Below are 22,409 nucleotides of genomic sequence, written 5' to 3'. Positions count from 1 at the left end.
ACCCCACCCACTTTGCCAAAGCACAGACCCCACACCACTAGAGGGATATCTTCAACCACCAACTTACCATCCTGAGACAAGGCCGTGTATAGCCCACCAAGATCTCCGCCACGGCACAACCCAAGGGGAGGGGACCAACCCAGACAGGAAGATCACGTCAGTGACCCAACCCACTCAAATGACGCACCCCTCCTAGGGATGGCATGGAGAGCACCAGTAAGACAGCGACTCAACCCCTGTAATAGGGTTATGGGCAGAGATTCCCAGTGGAGAGAGGGGAACAGGCCAGGCAGAGACAGCAAGGGCGGTTCGTTGCTCCAGAACCTTTCCGTTCACCTTCACACTCCTGGGCCAGACTACACTCAATTATATGACCTACTGAAGAGATGAGTCTTCAGTAAAGACTTAAAGGTTGAGACCGAGTCTGCGTCTCTCACATGGGTAGGCAGACCATTCTATAGAAATGGAGCTCTGTAGGAGAAAGCCCTGCCTCCAGCTGTTTGCTTAGAAATTCTAGGGACAATTAGGAGGCCTGCGTCTTGTGACCGTAGCGTACGTGTAGGTATGTACAGCACTACCAAACCAGAAAGATAGATTGGAGCAAGCCCATGTAATGCTTTGTCGGTTAGCAGTAAAACCTTGAAATCAGCCCTTGCCTTAACAGGAAGCCAGTGTAGGGAAGCTAGCACTGGAGTAATATGATAAATTTTTTTGGTTCTAGTCAGGATTCTAGCAGCTGTATTTAGCACTAGCTGAAGTTTATTTAGTGCTTTAACTGAAACAGTCTTGATATGTTCCTCAAAAGAGAGATCAGTGTCCAGAGTAACGCCGAGGTCCTTCACAGTTTTATTTGAGACGACTGTGCAACCATCAAGATTAATTGTCAGATTCAACAGAGGATCTCTTTGGTTCTTGGGACCTAGAACAAGCATCTCTGTTATGTCCGAGTTTAAAAGTAGAACGTTTGCAGCCATCCACTTCCTTATGTCTGAAACACAGGCTTCTAGCGAGGGCAATTTTGGGGTTTCACCATGGTTCATTGAAATGTACAGCTGTGTGTCATCCGCATAGCAGTGAAAGTTAACATTATGTTTTTGAATGACGTCTCCAAGAGGTAAAATATATAGTGAAAACAATAGTGGTTCTAAAACAGAATCTTGAGGACCACCAACATTTACAGTTGATTTGTCAGAGGACAAACCATTCACAGAGACAAACTGATAGCTTTCCGACAGATAAGATCTAAAACACGCCAGAACGTGTCCGTGTAGACTAATTTGGGTTTCCAATCGCTCCAAAAGAATGTGTTGATCGATGGTATCAAAAGCAGCACTAAGGTCTATGAGCACGAGGACAGATGCAGAGCCTCAGTCTGACGCCATTAAAAGGTAATTTACCACCTTCACAAGTGCAGTCTCGGTGCTATGATGGGGTCTAAAACCAGACTGAAGCATTTCATATACATTGTTTGTCTTCTGGAAGGAAGTGAGTTCCTGCGCAACAGCCTTCTCTAAAATGTTTGAGAAGAATGGAAGGTTCGATATAGGCCGATAGTGTTTTGTATTTTCTGGGTCAAGGTTTGGCTTTTTCAAGAGAGGCTTTATTACTGCCACTTTTAGTGAGTTTAGTACACATCCGGTGGATAGACAGCCGTTTATTATGTTCAACATTGGAGGGCCAAGCACAGGCAGCAGCTCTTTCAGGATTTTAGTTGGAATAGTGTCCAGTATGCAGCTTGAAGGTTTAGAGGCCATGATTATTTTCATCATTGTGTCAAGAGATATAGTACTAAAACACTTAAGTGTCTCCCCTGATCCTAGGTCCTGGCAGAGTTGTGCAGACTCAGGACAACTGAGCTTTGGAGGAATATGCAGATTTAAAAAGGAGTCCGTAATTTGCTTTCTAAGGATCATGATCTTTTCCTCAAAGAAGGTCATGAATTTATTACTGCTGAAGTGATAACCATCCTCTTTTGGGGAATGCTGCTTTTTAGTTAGCTTTGCGACAGTACCAAAATACATTTCTGATTGGTCTTATTTTCTTTAATTAAGTTGGAAAAATAGGATGATCGAGCAGCAGTGAGGGCTCTTCGATACCGCACGGTACCGTCTTTCCAAGCTAGTCGGAAGACTTCCAGTTTGGTGTGGCGCCATTTCCGTTCCAGTTTTCTGGAAGCTTGCTTCAGAGCTCAGGTATTTTTTGTATAGGAGGGAGCTAGTTTCTTATGACAAATGTTTTTAGTTTTTAGAGGTGCAACTGCATCTAGGGTATTGCTCAAGGTTAAATTGAGTTCCTCAGTTAGGGGGATAACTGATTTTTGTCCTTTGACGTCCTTGGGTAGGCAGAGGGAGTCTGGAAGGGCATCAAGGAATCTTTGGGTTGTCTGAGAATTTATAGCACAACTTTTGATGCTCCTTGGTTGGGGTCTGAGCAGATTATTTGTTGTGATTGCAAACGTAATAAAATGGTGGTCCGATAGTCCAGGATTATGAGGAAAAACAATAAGATCCAAAACATTTATTCCATGGGACAAAACTAGGTCCAGAGACAGTGGGTAGGTCCAGAGACATGTTGGACAAAACCTGACCTCTTATGAACCTGACCTCTTAGGAACCTGACCTCTTATGAACATATCCTCTTATGAACATAACCTCTTATGAACATAACCTCTTATGAACATAACTTCTTATGAACCTAACATCTTATGACACAATAAATCAATGTTGAGTTACTGTAGATGAAACTGAATACAGATGTGATGTACTTTTTCAAGTTGCTCATCTTTAGTCCATCTTTACATAGTAAGGGGGAAACTCACCACTTTAAAATGTCCTCCTTAACTCTGTCGACCTCCACAGGCACTTTAATCAGTCACTGTGACGTGAAGAACACCACCACCTACCTTGAGGTGAATAACTGCAGGTCCTCTGTGCCGGTGGAAATCTCAGCCTGTGGGGGATCCTGTGGAACATCTTCTATGTGAGTACAAACTCTAAATAAGAACACACACACATGCCAAAAAAGCACACAGAAACAAATGCAACATGCATTTGGGTCTTTTTAGAAATGTGTAAGTGGGGAATTGGATTGAAGGGTGAGAATTCAATGGAAGTTGCCCTATAGCAGAATAAATGTGGTACTGTTTCTAACAGTGTTGTTTGTGTGTCCTGTTTGCTAGGTACTCTGCAGAGAAAAACACCCTGATGCACTCCTGCTCCTGCTGTCAAGAGATGTCTACCAGTGAGAGGAAGGTGGAGATGGTCTGCCCTGATGGGAAGAAGATCATGCAGTCCTACATTTACATTGATAAGTGTGGCTGCCATGACTCTGAGTGTGACAAGAACAACCACTTAGATTAGGCCTTGACGAATTAAGTATTTTAAAATGTTCTTATTTACCTGCATGGAATATTCAATAGTTTTATCTAAAGGGAACCAATAGGGTCTGTCTCATTATCATATAGGCTACTTTCATGAACTGTATGTTCTTTCTCTCTACACTATCATAGACATTATGCAAACCTATTAAACTGATGAAGAAGCATGAAGTCATTATCTTTCTTGTTTTATTTCATATTGTCAAGTGCTTCATTGTGTGACTAGGGAAACAGTACACATAGTATTTAATAAAGAACATATTCATTACATAACGGTTACTATTAAAAGGGGCAATCTGCAATTCAAACAATAACAAAGTGGCCACCCTGCCAGTGTTTTGGCAAAAAGCTGAAGAATGGGGCTGGAGAAATGTAACCACTCTCAAGTTCATAGACAGGCCATGGATGTAAGAACTGACCGTCCATGATATCAAAATGATAACAAAATGATAGTTTTAATCATGTTTTGAGGCTATAGAGTTGTTGTTAACAATTATGTTGTTTACCAACAATGGAATAAAACAATCTTATATTCTGGGTTGTGATGGACTACGACAGTTGAACTCAGCTCATTAGGCATTTATAAGTTATATTCTTCAAGAATCAATAGGTATTATCAAGTCCAGAAATTAATGTAGCGATCACAGATTAGTCACTGAAATCTTTAACCTTGATTAGCTATACTTTGATGTCAAAATGTCACAAGAACCACACCCACTGGGCACATGTTAATTCAACATCTATTCAACATTGGTTCAGGGTACTTTCATTGAAATACCGTGAAACTGTGTTGAATTAACCAGTGTGTGCCCAGTGGGTAGTATATTATTAGAAAAACATTAAGGGTATATTTATTTCAATATTTCACTGAAAACTTACCATGAGCTGTTTTCTAAACCAATGTTATTGAATGTAACAAACTGTCTACCTATCTGTCATTTCCAGAGATCCTCTCACTGACAGAAATAACATAAATCTGTCTTTTGTTTAGCCAATTCTATCTCAATGAATGTGTCTGTCATTACAAGATGTAGCTAATAGTGACCTAGATATTTGTTTCTTTATTGACATTTAGATGGCACTTTGTAGCCGGAGAGAAAGTACGAATCCAATTAGGTTAACGTCTGATTAAAAAAATATATATTGGGCAGTGGTTGATGCTAAAGTGTTAAGAGATGGGAGCTTGTTGGTGTTCTGTAAGGATATGTAGCAGAGAGATGGGAGCTTGTTGGTGTTCTAAGGAAATGGAGCAGAGATATGGGAGCTTGTTGGTGTTCTATAAGGAAATGGAGCAGAGATATGGGAGCTTGTTGGTGTTCTGTAAGGATATGTAGCAGAGAGATGGGAGCTTGTTGGTGTTCTATAAGGAAATGGAGCAGAGAGATGAGAGCTTGTTGGTGTTCTGTAAGGACATGGAGCAGAGAGATACAGGATCAAGGTGGAGAAGATAGTGAGAATGGTCCGGGACCAGGGAGAGACTGGACAAGGTGGAGAAGACAGTGAGAATGGTCCGGGACTAAGGAGATACAAGATCAAGGTAGAGAAATGTGGTGAAATTATTGTAATCAAAAGAATAGACTTTTAGATTTCTTCAAAACAATTACACTTTTATTTATGACTGCAGTAACAGAGCTGGTCGGTAATCACCCCTGGAGGTGATCACTGAGAACTCAACCAGCTGTTTTGGCCGCAGCATTTTATATCACCACTGGAGGTGATCACTGCTACAGCATTTTATAGCAATGTCCATCCTCCTGGATGTTCATGACAAACAACAGATGTATGGAATGTGTCACAGGGTTACTAATTATTCACAGCAAACAGTATCTGCTGTATATACTTTCCTCATTGTGTAGAAACCAGGGTCTGGCCCCCCAACTCCATACTGGAGCCATCTCCCCTGGTTCCCCAGTACAGAAACATTAACTCATGCTATGGAATGCGGTATCACCCAAAGACATCTTGAATCTCCTGTCAATGTTAAATCTCCCAGAGGCCCACTTTCAGTTCACACAGACACAATAGAGTTGCAAGAACCCTTTATTCTGTTGCATAAAACAACCATTTGATGCAATTACAGTATTATAACATAATCTTGCAATGTTGCTCTCACAGAAGACAGTGAGAATGGTCCAGGACCCAGATCAAGGTAGAGAAGACAGTGAGAATGGTTCAGGACCCAGATCAAGGTAGAGAAGACAGTGAGAATGGTCCAGGACCCAGATCAAGGTAGAGAAGACAGTGAGAATGGTTCAGGACCCAGATCAAGGTAGAGAAGACAGTGAGAATGGTCCAGGACCCAGATCAAGGTAGAGAAGACAGTGAGAATGGTCCAGGACCCAGATCAAGGTAGAGAAGACAGTGAGAATGGTCCAGGACCCAGATCAAGGTAGAGAAGACAGTGAGAATGGTCCAGCTCCAGGGAGAGACAGGATCAAGGTAGAAAAGACAGTGAGAATGGTCCAGGACCAGAGAGATACAGGATCAAGGGAGATTAAGGTTAAGAGTTTGGAACAGTTTCAGTGCCAACAGAAATTGTATTTGAATTCCATAATTTAGCATTTCTTTATTTATATATATTTTTTCATGTTGTGTAAAAAAAAAAAAAGACTGATTTACAGGTCATGGGGGTTGCCTAATCACACATATGAAGTTTTGGAAAGATCTGACTTTTTTAACCCTTCGAAACAGCCCCTGAGACACCAATTATGGCACTTCTGGTTAGCACAGGAAGCTATAAGTCAACACACATCCTCATTGGGGTATGCTTTTACAGAATCCTGAATTTTAAGGCTTTACGTTAAGAACTGACTGATTTACACAGGGTTGAATGCACTATTTCTATCAAACCGCAGTCAGGGTATGGATATACACTTTTAGGGTGATTTTAACCACTTCCGGTTGGTCCAGGAAGCTTAGAATCAACACAGATAGACCTCATAGTGGCCTGATGGACTGTTACCGAAGACAGATTCATACGGCATTCATAACCCATATAGGCTTCAGGTTGAATTTAGGGGTGCAGGCAATGTATTTCTATGGGGAGAGAAGTCAATGCAAACTGTTTGAAGTAAACACCTTATTTTAACTGTTAAGGGTTAATGCCACACGGTCAAGGTTAGGCTTGCACGGATTGGGAGGACCTTAGGAACGTACCTGAGGTCGAATTGTGCTTCTCACCCTAACGGTTCTCTCACTGTCACCCAAAAGCAAATGACATTGTGGGGCAGGCTTCATTTTGGGCCTACTTTTCTAATGGTCGCTGCGCTTAGACCGAGCGAGCTATGGTCAAGCGGGATATCTCGTTAAACTCGGCACGGCCTAGGGATTATGGTAATGCCATTGCCTGCTCTCTGTGTCTTTAAGCACTGCACTTTGTCACTCCATCCTTGCTGTGTGTGTGTGTGAGAGCTTTTCTTTGACATCTGTTGGGAGAAATGACTGACTTACAGGTTATGGGGGTTGCCTAATCACACATATGAAGTTTTGAAAAGATCTGACCTTTTTAACCCTTGGAAACTGCCACTATGACACCATTTAAGGCACTTCCGGTTGGCACAGGAAGCCATAAATAAACTCATATCCTGATTGGGGTATGCCTTTACAGAATCCTGAGTTTTAAGTCTTTACGTTAAGAACTGAGTTATTTACGGAGGGTTTAGTGAGTGTGTGTTATTTCAGAAAATCATAGAAAATCACAGAAATCTCACAGAGCTCCGCAGCACACTTTAAAAATATTTGTATGAACACCCTGCAACTGGATCTGTAACTGTTGAAAAAAAAAACACCTATCTTTGAACATCACCAATTTGTCATTGTACGATTTCTCTTTAATGACGATAGATAAATGTATGGTATTTTTTTATTGGATAATTCTCTTACAAATTGGTTTGACAGTATGTTTGGGAAATGGGAAAATGTCATCATCACTGTGTTGTGGGCAACTTTCACCTTCATGAGTGTGTTGGTTCTGTGTGGATGTTGTTCGATTCCGTGTATGAGAGGTTTGATCACTAGGACTTTGGAGAGGTCAATGACGCAACAGATGGTGAGGTACGGACCGATTCCGAGCTCCGGCCAGTGGAATGACGAATACAGGCCTCCAGGCCTAGGAGATGGCTCCGTTTCTTTTAACTACAAGGAGCCAATGTTGGATGAGACTATTTTTAATATTTAGACTCTTTTTTTATGAAGATTGTAGTAAAAATCCTAACTGGAAGCGTTATAATTGGATAAAGGCCTATAACAGTCATAGATGAATATCGAATGTACATACATGTATTGGTTTGAATTATTCTTGTATACAATTTATATTTCCATATAGGGTTTGATGTATCAGTGTGTATTATTTAGTCATTAACCTCTTAAAGGATAGGGGGCAGCATTTCCACTTTTGGATAAATAGCGTGCACAATTTCAACTTGCTGCTACTCATGCCAGGAATATAGTATATGCATATGATTAGTAGGTGTGGATAGAAAACACTCTGAAGTTTCTAAAACTGGTTCAGTCATGTCTGTGACTATAACAGAACATAAAAACACAGAGGAATTATTTTACAGTTTCTACGACTTCCAGAGGATGTCACCAGTCTTTGGAATTGGGTTGAAGTTAATCATTGGTGAAACGAAGAAGAGGCACATCCTGGAACAACGTTACACTGTTGATAGTTACGCAAGAGGGAAAATGGTGCATGTTTTGTTTACTTTCTCTATCGAATACAGATTGCCCCGTCTACAATTTGATCGATTATTAACATTTAAAAATACCTAAAGTTGTATTACAAAAGTAGTTTGAAATATTTTGACAAAGTTTATAGGCAACTTTTGAAATGTTTTGTAGTGACGTTGTGTTTTGGAAAGCTGTTTTTTTCCGGATCAAACCTGCTTTTTAAATGGACATTTTGGGTATACATGGACGGAATTAATCGAAAAAAAGGACCAATTGTGATGTTTATGGGACATATTGGAGACCCAACAAAGAAGCTCGTCAAAGGTAATGCATGTTTTATATTTTATTTCAGCGTTTTGTGTAGTGCCGGCTACGCTAATTATTTTGTTTACAACTCGTTCAGGTGGTTCAGGGGGGGTGCACGCTATCAGATAATAGCTTCTCATGCTTTCGCCGAAAAGCATTTTTAAAATCTGACATGTTGGCTGGATTCACAACGAGTGTAGCTTTAATTGAGTACCCTGCATGTGTGATTTAATGAAAGTTTGAGTTTTATCGCGTTTTATTTGAATTTGGCGCTATGCATTTCCCGAGGCTATTGGCCACTTGAGACGCTAGCGTCTCACTATCCCTAAGAGGATTTAATGGTGGATTGATCATGGAATGTATGTGTTTAAATTAATGACTAGAATATTCCACCCTGAAACCATATAATGTATGAAATTGATTAGAATCATACAATTATTATTAATGATGTGTGTAGTTTTAGTCAGTAAAATTATAATAAATGATGTGTGTAGTTTTAGTCAGAATTAGGGTAAAACAATATATCTGTACAATATGTCTTCATAGTATCTTAAACACAGACTGTCTGAGCAAAATTCAGTGCCGACCTAGGGGCCTCTGAGAGATTTGGGAGAGGGCAGGGAGTACTTCTCACGGTCTCCCTAATCTTTGTCTCTCTAATCTTGAGGGAGGACAGGGAGTACTTCTCACGGTCTCCCTAATCTTTGTCGGCTGGGTAGTGATACAGTATGTGCGTAGGATACCTACTGTTTGTGTGTGAATGTAAGTGCGTAAGGAGCCAGTATAAAAGGAATGGTTTTGTACAACGGACTAGCGCTCTCGTGAATAAATATTTTGACTAATTGTAGCTGGGCCTCCATCTATTTCATTCAACCAATCAATCTTACAAATTCTGGGTTGCAGACTGAGTAGTTTAAATGAAGTGGTTTATGAACATTGAGAACAACATTCTCTTAAACCTGTTGAGTGTAGGGGGCAGTATTTTGATTCTTGGATGGAAAACGTACCCAAATTGAATGCCTATTTCTCAGGCCCAGAATCTAGAATATGCATATAATTGTCAGATAAGGATAGAAAACACTCTAAAGTTTCCAAAAATGTTGAAATATTTATTGTCTGATATTGCAGGCGAAAACCTGGGGAAAATTCAACCAGGAAGTGGCCTCTATTTTGAAAGCTCCATGTTCCATTGAATGCCTTCCCTCCATTTAAAGGGATATGAACCAGATTCATTTTCCCATGGCTTCCCCATGTTGTGAACAGTCTTTAGACATAGTTTCAGGCTTTTATTTTGAAAAATGAGCGAGAAAGATCACATTGCGTCAGTGTATAGGTGGGTGTCCCCAAGAATTTTGCTTGCGCAACATTTTGGAGCAGCCGTTGTGTCTCTCTCTCTCCTATTGACGAAGCTAAAGTCCCGGTTGAAATATTATCGATTGATTATAAAAAACATTTGACATGTTTCTGTGGACATTACGGATACTATTTGGAATTTTCATCTGCGATGTCGTGACCGCTAGCGCCTGTGGATTTCTGAACATAATGCGCCAAACAAATGGAGGTATTTTGGATATAAAAATAATCTTTATGGAACAAAAGGAACATTTATTGTGTAACTGGGTGTCTCGTGAGTGCAAACATTCGAAGATCATCAAAGGTAAGCAATTTAATTTATTGCTTTTCTGACTTCGTGACCAATCTACTTGGCGGCTAGCTGTTTGTAATATTTTGTCTACTGAGAGAGATATGCTTACATAAACCCTTGGTACGCTTTCGCCGAAAAGCTTTATTGAAATCTGTCAGGTGGATTAACAACAACTAAGCTGTGCTTTGCTATATTGCACTTATTTAATTTTCATGAAATAACATCTTTAGTAATTTTATTTGAATTTGGCTCGCTGCAATCCAGCAGATGTTGATGTAAACGATCCCGCTAATGGGATGTGTGCATCAAGAAGTTAACAGCAATACCCTAGATGCAGTTGCACCCCTAAAAGATAAATACATTTGTCATAAGAAAATAGCTCCCTGGTATACAGAAAATACCCGAGCTCTGAAACAAGCTTCCAGAAAATTGGAACGGAAATGGCGTCACACCAAACTGGAAGTCTTCCGACTAGCTTGGAAAGACAGTACCGTGCAGTATCGAAGAGCCCTCACTGCTGCTCGATCATCCTATTTTTCCAAGTTAATTCAGGAAAATAAGAACAATCCAAAATGCATTTTTGATACTGTCGCAAAGCTAACTAAAAAGCAGCATTCCCAAAAAGCGGATGGCTTTCACTTCAGCAGTGATAAATTCATGAACTTCTTTGAGGAAAAGATCATGATCATTAGAAAGCAAATTAAGGACTCCTTTCTAAATCTGCGTATTCCTCCAAAGCTCAGTTGTCCTGAGCACAACTCTGCCAGGACCTAGGATCAGGACAGACACTTAAGAGTTTTAGTACTATATCTCTTGACACAATGATGAAAATAATCATGGCCTCTAAAACTTCAAGCTGCATGCTGCAACTAAAATCCTGAAAGAGCTGCTGCCTGTGCTTGGCCCTCCAATGTTGAACATAATAAACGGCTGTCTATCCACCGGATGTGTACTAAACTCACTAAAAGTGGCAGTAATAAAGCCTCTCTTGAAAAAGCCAAACCTTGACCCAGAAAATATTAACAACTATCGGCCTATATCGAACCTTCCATTCTTCTCAAACATTTTAGAGAAGGCTGTTGCGCAGGAACTCACTTCCTTCCAGAAGACAAACAATGTATACGAATCGATCACCACATTCTTTTGGAGAGATTGGAAACCCAAATTGGTCTACACGGACAAGTTCTGGCCTGGTTTAGATCTTATCTGTCGGAAAGATATCAGTTTGTCTCTGTGAATGGTTTATCCTCTGACAAATCAACTGTACATTTCGGTGTTCCTCAAGGTTCCGTTTTAGGACCACTATTGTTTTCACTATACATTTTACCTCTTGGGGATGTCATTCGAAAACATAATGTTAACTTTCACTGCTATGCAGATGAAACTTTCAGCTGTACATTTCAATGAACCATGGTGAAGCCCCAAAATTGTCCTCGTTAGAAGCCTGTTTTTCAGACATAAGGAAGTGGATGGCTGCAAACTTTCTACTTTTAAACTCGGACATAACAGAGATGCTTGTTCTAGGTCCCAAGAACCAAAGAGATCCTCTGTTGAATCTGACAATTAATCTTGATGGTTGTACAGTCGTCTCAAATAAAACTGTGAAGGACCTCGGCGTTACTCTGGACCCTGATCTCTCTTTTGACGAACATAACAAGACTTTTTCAAGGACAGCTTTTTCCATCTATGTAATATTGCAAAAATCAGAAACTTTCTGTCCAAGAAATATGCAGAAAAATGAATCCATGCTTTTGTTACTTCAAGATTAGATTACTGCAATGCTCTACTTTCCGGTTACCTGGAAAAAGCACTAAATAAACTTCAGTTAGCGCTAAACTGACTAGAACCAAAAAGTGTGATCATATTACTCCAGTGCTAGCCTCCCTACACTGGCTCCCTGTTATGGCAAGGGCTGATTTCAAGGTTTTACTGCTAACCTACAAAGCATTACATGGGCTTGCTCCTACCTATCTTTCCGATTTGGTTCTGCCGTACATACCTACACGTACGCTACGGTCACAAGAAGCAGGCCTCCTACTTGTCCCTAGAATTTCTAAGCAAACAGCTGGAGGCAGGGCTTTCTCCTATAGAGCTCCATTTTTATGGAATGGTCTGCCTTCCCATGTGAGAGACGCAGACTTGGTCTTAACCTTTAAGTCTTTACTGAAGACTCATCTCTTCAGTAGGTCATATGAGTGTAGTCTGGCCCAGGAGTGTAAAGGTGAACGGAAAGGCTCTGGAGCAACGAACCGCCCTTGCTGTCTCTGCCTGGCCTGGTCATTTATGAACATTTGAACATCTTGGCCATGTTCTGTTATAATCTCCACCCGGCAAAGCCAGAAGAGGACTGGCCACCCCACATAGCCTGGTTCCTCTCTAGGTTTCTTCCTAGGTTTTGGCCTTTCTAGGGAGTTTTTCCTAGCCACTGTGCTTCTACACCTGCATTGCTTGCTGTTTGGGGTTTTAGGCTGGGTTTCTGTACAGCACTTTGAGATATCAGCTGATGTACAAAGGGCTATATAAATACATTTGATTTGATTTGATTTGTTCTATCTGAAGTATCACTACTCTGTTCCATCTGAAGTATCACTACTCTGTTCCATCTGAAGTATCACTACTTTGTTCTATCTGAAGTATCACTACTCTGTTCTATCTGAAGTATCACTACTCTGTTCTATCTGAAGTATCTCTACTCTATCTGAAGTTTCACTACTCTGTTCTGAAGTATCACTACTTTGTTCTATCTGAAGTATCACTACTTTGTTCTATCTGAATTATCACTACTCTGTTCAATCTGAAGTATCACTACTCTGTTCTGAAGTATCACTACTTTGTTCTGAAGTATCACTACTTTGTTCTATCTGAAGTATCACTACTCTGTTCTATCTGAATTATCACTACTCTTTTCAATCTGAATTATCACTACTCTGTTCAATCTGAAGTATCACTACTCTATCTGAAGTATCACTACTCTGTCTGAAGTATCACTACTCTGTTCGAAGTATCACTACTCTGTTCCATCTGAAGTATCACTACTCTGTTCTATCTGAAGTATCACTACTCTGTCTGAAGTATCACTACTCTGTTCTATCTGAAGTATCACTACTCTGTTCTATCTGAAGTATCACTACTCTGTTCTATCTGAAGTATCACTACTCTGTTCTATCTGAAGTATCACTACTCTGTTCTATCTGAAGTATCACTACTCTGTTCTATATGAAGTATCACTACTCTGTTCTATCTGAAGTATCACTACTCTGTTATATCTGAAGTATCACTACTCTGTTCTATCTGAAGTATCTCTACTCTATCTGAAGTTTCACTACTCTGTTCTGAAGTATCACTACTTTGTTCTATCTGAAGTATCACTACTTTGTTCTATCTGAATTATCACTACTCTGTTCTATCTGAAGTATCACTACTCTGTTCTAGCTGAAGTATCACTACTCTATCTGAAGAATCACTACTCTGTTCTATCTGAAGTATCACTTCTCTGTTCTATCTGAAGTATCACTACTCTGTTCTATCTGAAGTATCACTACTCTGTTCTATCTGAAGTATCACTACTCTGTTCTATCTGAAGTATCACTACTCTGTTATTTCTGAAGTATCACTACTCTGTTCTATCTGAAGTATCACTACTCTATCTGAAGTATCACTACTCTGTTCTATCTGAAGTATCACTACTCTGTTCTATCTGAAGTATCACTACTCTGTTCAATCTGAAGTATCACTACTCTGTTCTATCTGAAGTATCACTACTCTGTTCTATCTGAAGTATCACTACTCTGTTATTTCTGAAGTATCACTACTCTATTCTATCTGAAGTATTACTACTCTGTTCTATCTGAAGTACCACTACTCTATCTGAAGTATCACTACTCTTTTCTATCTGAAGTATCACTACTCTATCTGAAGTATCACTACTCTGTTATTTCTGAAGTATCACTACTCTATTCTATCTGAAGTATTACTACTCTGTTCTATCTGAAGTTCCACTACTCTATCTGAAGTATTACTACTCTGTTCTATCTGAAGTACCACTACTCTATCTGAAGTATCACTACTCTTTTCTATCTGAAGTATCACTACTCTATCTGAAGTATCACTACTCTGTTATTTCTGAAGTATCACTACTCTATTCTATCTGAAGTATTACTACTCTGTTCTATCTTAAGTTTCACTACTCTATCTGAATTATCACTACTCTGTTCTATCTGAAGTATCACTACTCTGTTCTATCTGAAGTATCTCTACTCTATCTGAAGTATCACTACTCTATCTGAAGTATCACTACTCTGTTCTATCTGAAGTATCACTACTCTGTTCTAGCTGAAGTATCACTACTCTGTTCTATCTGAAGTATCACTTCTCTATCTGAAGTATCACTACTCTGTTCTAGCTGAAGTATCACTACTCTATCTGAAGTGTCACTACTCTGTTCTATCTGAAGTATCACTTCTCTGTTCTATCTGAAGTATCTCTACTCTGTTCTATCTGAAGTACCACTACTCTGTTCTATCTGTAGTATTACTACTCTGTTCTATCTGAAGTGTCACTACTCTGTTCTATCTGAAGTATCACTTCTCTGTTCTATCTGAAGTATCTCTACTCTGTTCTATCTGAAGTATCACTACTCTGTTCTATCTGAAGTATCACTACTCTGTTCTATCTGAAGTACCACTACTCTGTTCTATCTGAAGTACCACTACTCTGTTCTATCTGTAGTATTTCTACTCTGTTCTATCTGAAATATCACTACTGTGTTCTAACACAACAGCAATCCTGTTAGTACAAGTATAGTCCTGAAATATTTCAGTGAATTGTAATTGAGCTGAGCTTGACACCTCATCGTCTGCTCCTTGACTGTGTAGTGTGTTCACCAAAAGCTGATGAGGATTTGTAAATAAGTTATTAAGTTAATATTTGGTCGTATCCTGTATGATTTAATGCTTCATTAGAGATCTGAGTACTTAGCAATGCCTGGGTGGATGGGTCGACGTTCAAGAATGTCCTACAACCTAAAACCACCTTGAATAGCTGTAGGACATCTACGCTTGCATCCCAAATAGAACCCTATGTAGTGCACTACTTCTGACCAGAGCCCTATGGGGGCTGGGAGGTAGGGTTTTATTTGGGATTGATCCTACAACTTTGTGGTCTGGTGGTGAGTCCTGGCTGTGAAGCAGACTGTGTCCATAATAAGACTAACACAAACTTTCATCCCTCTTCTCCAATAACAGGCCATGAAACATGACAAGTAGTAAACCACAACTGAAGTTATATAACACTGAAGTTCAAACAAGTTAATCCCATCAGGTTTTAAAGGTTTATTTGAACATCTTTGTACATATGCAGAACATACATAAAATGTGATGTCATACAATATATTAAAAACCAGGTAAAACCAGCGCATCATCCATTAGTCATTAAAAAGCCCACTCCTTCATTTGAAAAAGAACTCAACGGCAGCCCCATCACTTGGTTTGCTATAAAGGGCAGGAGAAATGTAACCACTCAAATTCTTATATGGCTTAACATTTCTGTTTTTTATTTTTAATAAATGTGGTTTTTGCTTTGTCATTATGGGATATAGTGTTTAGATTGTTGAGGGAAAACATTTATTTACATTTTAGAATAAATAAATAAATAAATAAATAAATAAATAGCAACCTTACAAAATGTGGATTTTTTTTATTTTTTATGTCCAACAATGAAAATGCTGTAATCTTTATTTATGTATTGCTCAGATAACTTGGGGGCCAAATAAAAACACCTGGGGGAATGCTATTCATTGACTACAGCTCAGTGTTCAACACCATAGTGCCCTCAAAGCTCATCGCTAAGTTAAGGATCCTGGGACTAAACACCTCCCTCTGCAACTGGATCCTGGACTTCCTGATGGGCCTCCCCCAGGTGGTAAGGGTAGGCAACACCACGTCTGACCCGCTGATCCTCAACACTGGGGCCCCTCAGGGTTGTGCACTTCATCCCCTCCTGTACTCCCTGTTCACCCACGACTGGGTGGCCAAATGACTCCAACACCGTGATTAAGTTTGCTGACGACGCAACAGTGGTAGGCCTTATTACTGAATACGATGAGACAGCCTATAGGGAAGTCAGAGACCTGGCAGTGTGGGCCAGGACAACAACCTCTCCCTTAATATGAGCAAGACAAAGGAGGTGATCGTGGACCACAGGAAAAGGCGGGCCGAACAGGCCCCTATTGACATCGATGGGGCTGTAGAGGAGCGGGTCGAGAGTTTCATGTTCCTTGGTGTCCACATCAACAACAAACTAAAATGATCCAAATACACCAAGACAGTCGTGAAGAGGGCAACACCTTTTCCCTGCTGCTACTCTCTGTTATTATCTATGCACAGTCAGTTCAATAACTCTACAAATTACCTCAACTCACCGATGCCCCGCACATTGACTCTGTACCAGTACCCCTTGACTATAGCCTCACTATTGTTATTTTACTGCTTATTTGTTACTTTTATTTTATTTTTAAAAGAAGATATTTTTCTTAAAACTGCGTTGTCGGCTAAGGGCTTGTAAGTAAACATTTCACTGGAAGGTGTTGTGAAAAATAACATTTGATTTGAATTGCCTCAATGCTTAAAGATCCTTCTTTAACCTGCTTCCTTCCCTTCATCTACACTGATTGAAGTGGATTTAACAGGTGACATCAACAAGGGATCATAGGCTTCACCTGGATTCTTAATGTTATGTACACTCATTGTATAGGGAACACATTTGGGACTTTCCCTACTTCTCAGGAATATTGATAGTGATCAAAGGATTATTATGATAAAAACGTTAAATATTACCCTCAGATACAGAATCAAGTATAACAGAATCATCAAGGTACTTCCTTGAGTATAGGTACTTCCTTGAGTGTAGCAGTTTAAAGGCAGGCACCTGGTGCCTCACGGTATCAGTAGGAACAGGAAGAGTACCTGTTCAGGTGGACCAGGACGACTCGTTAGAAGAACCATCATGGCACTCCAATGGGTGAAGCCGTGGATCGCTCTGGTCTTCGTACTATCTGCTGCACATTCTGAGACTGGTAAGACAAGATATGATGAAATACATTTTAATATCACTTTAGGATAAGTCATGTAGCATAGTTGAGGAACTAAAGAGGAGCTGGGTTAGAAGCAAAATAAGACTTGTTCCCTGTCTATTTCCAGTTATGATTCCAGACATGACTTCCATTGGGAGTCTATATGATTCCAAACTGCAAATCGTATCAGGTAATTTGTGTTGTTGAATATATGTCACCAAATACTCAAATATCTATATTCTACTCTACTGTTATATTATACATCTTATATTCAGACATGAATGGTGCAACTATACTGTACATTTCCCCCCATGCAGCAGGAGTGAGTCCCACTCATAACGGGCAGGTCTGCAGCACATGGGGTAACTACCACTACAAAACCTACGATGGAGACCTCTTCCAGCTGCCCTACACCTGTAACTACGTGCTGTCGTCGTTGTGTAAGAGCAGCAGAGGCTACGAGGCCTTTAACATTCAGCTGCAGCGCGGGGAGGTAGATGGGCTGCCAACCATCACCAAGGTATTCCTTTGTGATCAGTCCTTTGATTGTTTTTAAATTTCACTATTGATTAATTGCTTTTAAATTTCACTATTGATTAATTGCTTTTAAATTTCACTATTGATTAATTGCTTTTAAATTTCACTATTGATTAATTGCTTTTAAATTTCACTATTGATTAATTGCTTTTAAATTTCACTATTGATTAATTGCTTTTAAATTTCACTATTGACTAATTGCTTTTAAATTTCACTATTGATTAATTGTTTTATATTGCACTATTGATTAATTGTTTTAAATGTCACTATTGATTAATTGTTTTTAAATTGCAGTATTGATTAATAGGTTTTATTGCTCTATGATCTTAATGTAAGGTGACCTTGAGGGTCCTGAAAGGCGTCTGTCAAATAAAATGTCCTACTATTATTATTATTAAGGTTTCTTTGAAGCTGGATGGAACCTTCGTGAAGCTGGCCAACGGTAACGTCAGCGTCAACGGATTACAGTGAGTTCCCAGTCTAGTCAACAATGGATCTCAGATGTGTAAAACCATTGGCTCTTAGATGTGTAAAATACATAGTAATACAGGAAGTAAATGATACTGGGGCTTGTTATAACTTATCTACATCCAATGGGATGTATCTTATCTACATCCAATGGGATCAATCTTTTTTTAGTTTAGTTTAATTAAATTTATAAAATGTAATGGGGAAAAAAGAATGGAAAGTATTTTATTTTTCACTTGACTTGCATTCAGTTGCTACTTTTGTGCAAAGACTTGAAGTAAAAACAAATGGTTGCAGTGCTGCATCATCATTTAACTGTGAACTGTGATCTAAAAGCATTCAGAGGTCAAACTCTTCTTCTGAAGTTCAGTTGATGTGCATTTACAGATGAAAGTTACCAAGCTGAAATTCCATTTGATGAAATCCTATACAGACATTATTACCTGGTACAGTCTCAACAGGGGAGGAAGAGAAATACAAAGAAAATACTGTAAAGGACCATTTTGACCCTTGTTGGAATACAGACTCTCCTCTCTGATGAACACTATTGTTTTGTCCCTCTAGGGTCACCATACCGTTTGGTCAGTTTAATTTCTTCATTGAGAGGAGCGTTTCCTATGTGAAGATCACAGCCAAGCTGGGGTTAGTCGTCATGTGGAATGAAGATGATTCCCTCTGGGTATGTGTTTAGTTTGCTTACTCATTTCCATACGTCTTCTGTTACACTACAGTGATATGTGGTTGTTTCATCTACTTTGGTTCAATACACTGATTGTAAATCACTCTGGATGAGAGTGTTTGCTAAATGTCAAATGTAAATGTGATGCTTTTCTGCAATATTCTGGTCCTGATGAAAATGGTCTGTAGTTAGCTAGTGACTGTTGGGAACATCAGTGTTAGGGGAACTGTTGGGATAAGAGTGGGAACATCAGTGTTAGGGGAACTGTTGGGATAAGAGTGGGAACATCAGTGTTAGGGGAACTGTTGGGATAAGAGTGGGAACATCAGTGTTAGGGGAACTGTTGGGATAAGAGTGGGAACATCAGTGTTAGGGGAACTGTTGGGATAAGATTGGGAACATCAGTGTTAGGGGAACTGTTGAGATAAGAGTGGGAACATCAGTGTTAGGGGAACTGTTGGGATAAGAGTGGGAACATCAGTGTTAGGGGAACTGTTGGGATAAGAGTGGGAACATCAGTGTTAGGGGAACTGTTGGGATAAGAGTGGGAACATCAGTGTTAGGGGAACTGTTGGGATAAGAGTGGTAAGATCTGTGTTAGTGGAACTGTTGGGATAAGAATGGGAACATCAGTGTTAGGGGAACTGTTTGGATAAGAGTGGGAACATCAGTGTTAGGGGAACTGTTGGGATAAGAGTGGGAACATCAGTGTTAGGGGAACTGTTGGGATAAGAGTGGGAACATCTGTGTTAGGGGAACTGTTGGGATCCAGCTGAGGCATAAGAGCCTGACGAGTTGGTGGAAGCAGGGGAGCCTGGCAATCCGGCATAGGCATGAGAGCCTTACTATACGACTGAGACACGAGATAATAATGTAGAAACTCCCTGATGGTGAGGCGTTATTCTGTAACGATGTGCACTGAGAGTCAGGAAGCAAGTTCAGGGAGTAAGTGTCTCAGTAAATAAACGCAACATAATACAAACCAAGAACCACGAAAAACTCACAGACACTGGAACAGAAACAATAACGAAGAGACCAAAGGGAGTGACAAGGTAAAGAAGGGAAGGTAATCAGGTGATGGAGTCCAGGTGAGTCTGATGACACGCAGGTGCGCTTAACTATGGTGACAGGTGTGTGCCTGAAACGAGCAGCCTGGTGACCTAGAGGCTGGAGAGGGAGCACACGTGACAAAAAAGGTTTTAACAACATGATGAGAGTTTAAAAGATTTTAACAACATGATGAGAGATTAAAAGGTTTTAACAACATGATGAGAGTTTAAAAGGTTTTAACAACATGATGAGAGTTTAAAAGGTTTTAACAACATGATGAGAGTTTAAAAGGTTTTAACAACAGGATGAGAGTTTAAAAGGTTTTAACAACATGATGAGAGTTTAAAAGGTTTTAACAACATGATGAGAGATTAAAAGGTTTTAACAACAGGATGATAGTTTAAAAGGTTTTAACAACATGATGAGAGTTTAAAAGGTTTTAACAACATGATGAGAGATTAAAAGGTTTTAACAACATGATGAGAGATTAAAAGGTTTTAACAACATGATGAGAGATTAAAAGGTTTTAACAACAGGATGAGAGTTTAAAAGGTTTTAACAACATGATGAGAGTTTAAAAGGTTTTAACAACATGATGAGAGATTAAAAGGTTTTAACAACATGATGAGAGTTTAAAAGGTTTTAACAACAGGATGAGAGTTTAAAAGGTTTTATCAACAGGATGAGAGTTTAAAAGGTTTTATCAACAGGATGAGAGTTTAAAAGGTTTTAACAACATGATGAGGGTTTAAAAGGTTTTAACAACATGATGAGAGTTTAAAAGGTTTTAACAACATGATGAGAGTTTAAAAGGTTTTATCAACAGGATGAGAGTTTAAAAGGTTTTAACAACATGATGAGAGTTTAAAAGGTTTTAACAACATGATGAGAGTTTAAAAGGTTTTAACAACATGATGAGAGTTTAAAAGGTTTTAACAACATGCATAACATGCATACAATCCGCATAAATCACTTTAATGAATAACCACTTGGGAATACAGTAGAGAAAACATTGAATAATATTAGCAAAGTCCTGAGCACACTTGTGTATTTTTTTAGGAGGCCTAATGCTCTGTATTGACCCTATCTGTATGTACCCAACCTGAAGTACAGCACCTGTTTTGTGTTAACCTCCCACTCCTTGTACTCAGCGTCATATGCCAAACATAGGGATATCAAATCAAATTCTATTGGTCGCATACACATATTTAGCAGATGTTATTGAGGAAGTAACGAAGTGCTTGTAGCACAGGTACAAGGAGTGGAATGTTAGCATAAACAGAGTGGTATCCAGGCAGGAACAAAGAGTTGAATGTTAGCATAAACAGACTGGTACCCAGGCTAGAACAAGGAGTGGAATGTTAGCATAAACAGACTGGTACCCAGGCAGGAACAAAGAGTTGAATGTTAGCATAAACAAACTGGTACCCAGGCTAGAACAAGGAGTGCAATGTTAGCATAAACAAACTGGTATCCAGACTAGAACAAGGAGTGTAATGTTAGCATAAACAGACTGGTACCCAGGCAGGAACAAAGAGTTGAATGTTAGCATAAACAGACTGGTACCCAGGCTAGAACAAATAGTTGAATGTTAGCATAAACAGACTCGTACCTAGGCAGGAACAAAGAGTTGAATGTTATCATAAACAGACTGGTACCCAGGCTAGAACAACGAGGGGAATGTTAGCATAAAGAGACTGGTACACAGGCTAGAACAAGGACTGGAATGTTAGCATAAACACACTGGTACCCAGGCTAGAACAAGGAGTGGAATGTTAGCATAAACAGACTGGTACCCAGGCTAGAACAAGGAGTGGAATATTAGCATAAGGATTTGAAATGTCAGTACATATGAACTGCTGTAGGTGCATGGCCAGCTAGCTGTATGTGAAATATACATATATATGAACTGCTGTAGGTGCATGGCCAGCTAGCTGTATGTGAAATGTACATGTATATGAACTGCTGTAGTTGCATGGCCAGCTAGCTGTATGTGAAATGTACATATATATGAATTGCTGGAGGCGCCTCAACAGCTAGCTTGCAATGCATTAACACTCAGTCATCTTCCATTGGTTTAATAGGTGGAGCTGGACTCAAAGTTCCAGAATCAGACATGTGGGCTGTGTGGAGACTTCAACGGAGTCCAGAACGAGTTCAATAGGAATGGTAAACAAAATCACCAAATGTCTTAGAGGGGCAGATTACACTCCTGTTCTGTTTATGAATGTGTGGGTTCAATCTATGGGTTAGGAAGGGGTTATAAAGTATCTTTCTAGGTACCATTTTAAGAAAGGGTTATCAAAAACACAAAACACATGATGACAGAGACTGTTTGTAAGGGGAAATAAACAGGTAAGATAAAACCGTGTTTATTTTCCTACAGATGATTATCTGAAGACAATCGACTATGGTGATATTTGGAAGATGAATGGCCCAACAGAAACCTGTACAGAAATCCCTGTTCACACTGAGCAGTGTGAAGACCAGGTATTTACAAGTCTAGAGCTGAACATTTAAGATTTCTTATTCATTACATTTAAACATGACTGTTAGTTTAAAATATCATCATGGCTGACATTTGATCAGTACATAATCCCTCTATGTT

At 39.5% G+C, this 22,409-nt stretch overlaps 2 protein-coding genes across 2 annotated transcripts in view; both read left to right on the top strand.

Moving 5' to 3' along the window:
* The window catches only part of LOC139398045 (mucin-5B-like), a gene marked incomplete at its 5' end in the record, with an annotated part of 41,264 nt that extends 37,717 nt beyond the window's left edge, over positions 1 to 3,547 (top strand). The window contains 2 exon segments of the mRNA XM_071144290.1: positions 2,859 to 2,979; positions 3,179 to 3,547. Of these exon segments, the coding sequence (XP_071000391.1) occupies positions 2,859 to 2,979; positions 3,179 to 3,359 (302 nt within the window).
* A 13,415-nt stretch (positions 3,548 to 16,962) lies between these two features.
* LOC139398047 (mucin-2-like) lies at positions 16,963 to 22,291 on the top strand (the record flags this gene model as incomplete). Its single annotated transcript, XM_071144291.1, has 7 exons — positions 16,963 to 17,070; positions 17,195 to 17,257; positions 17,385 to 17,587; positions 18,004 to 18,071; positions 18,637 to 18,751; positions 21,886 to 21,970; positions 22,188 to 22,291. Coding segments are annotated over exons 1-7 (708 nt in total), but the record flags the coding sequence as incomplete, so codon positions are not given.
* Positions 22,292 to 22,409: the final 118 nt, after the last annotated feature.

Source organism: Oncorhynchus clarkii, unplaced genomic scaffold (genome assembly GCF_045791955.1).
Source record: "Oncorhynchus clarkii lewisi isolate Uvic-CL-2024 unplaced genomic scaffold, UVic_Ocla_1.0 unplaced_contig_10046_pilon_pilon, whole genome shotgun sequence".
Classification (NCBI taxonomy): domain Eukaryota; kingdom Metazoa; phylum Chordata; class Actinopteri; order Salmoniformes; family Salmonidae; genus Oncorhynchus; species Oncorhynchus clarkii.
The sequence above is the reverse complement of the archived record's forward strand: the minus strand, read 5'-3'. Positions and strand labels throughout refer to the sequence as shown.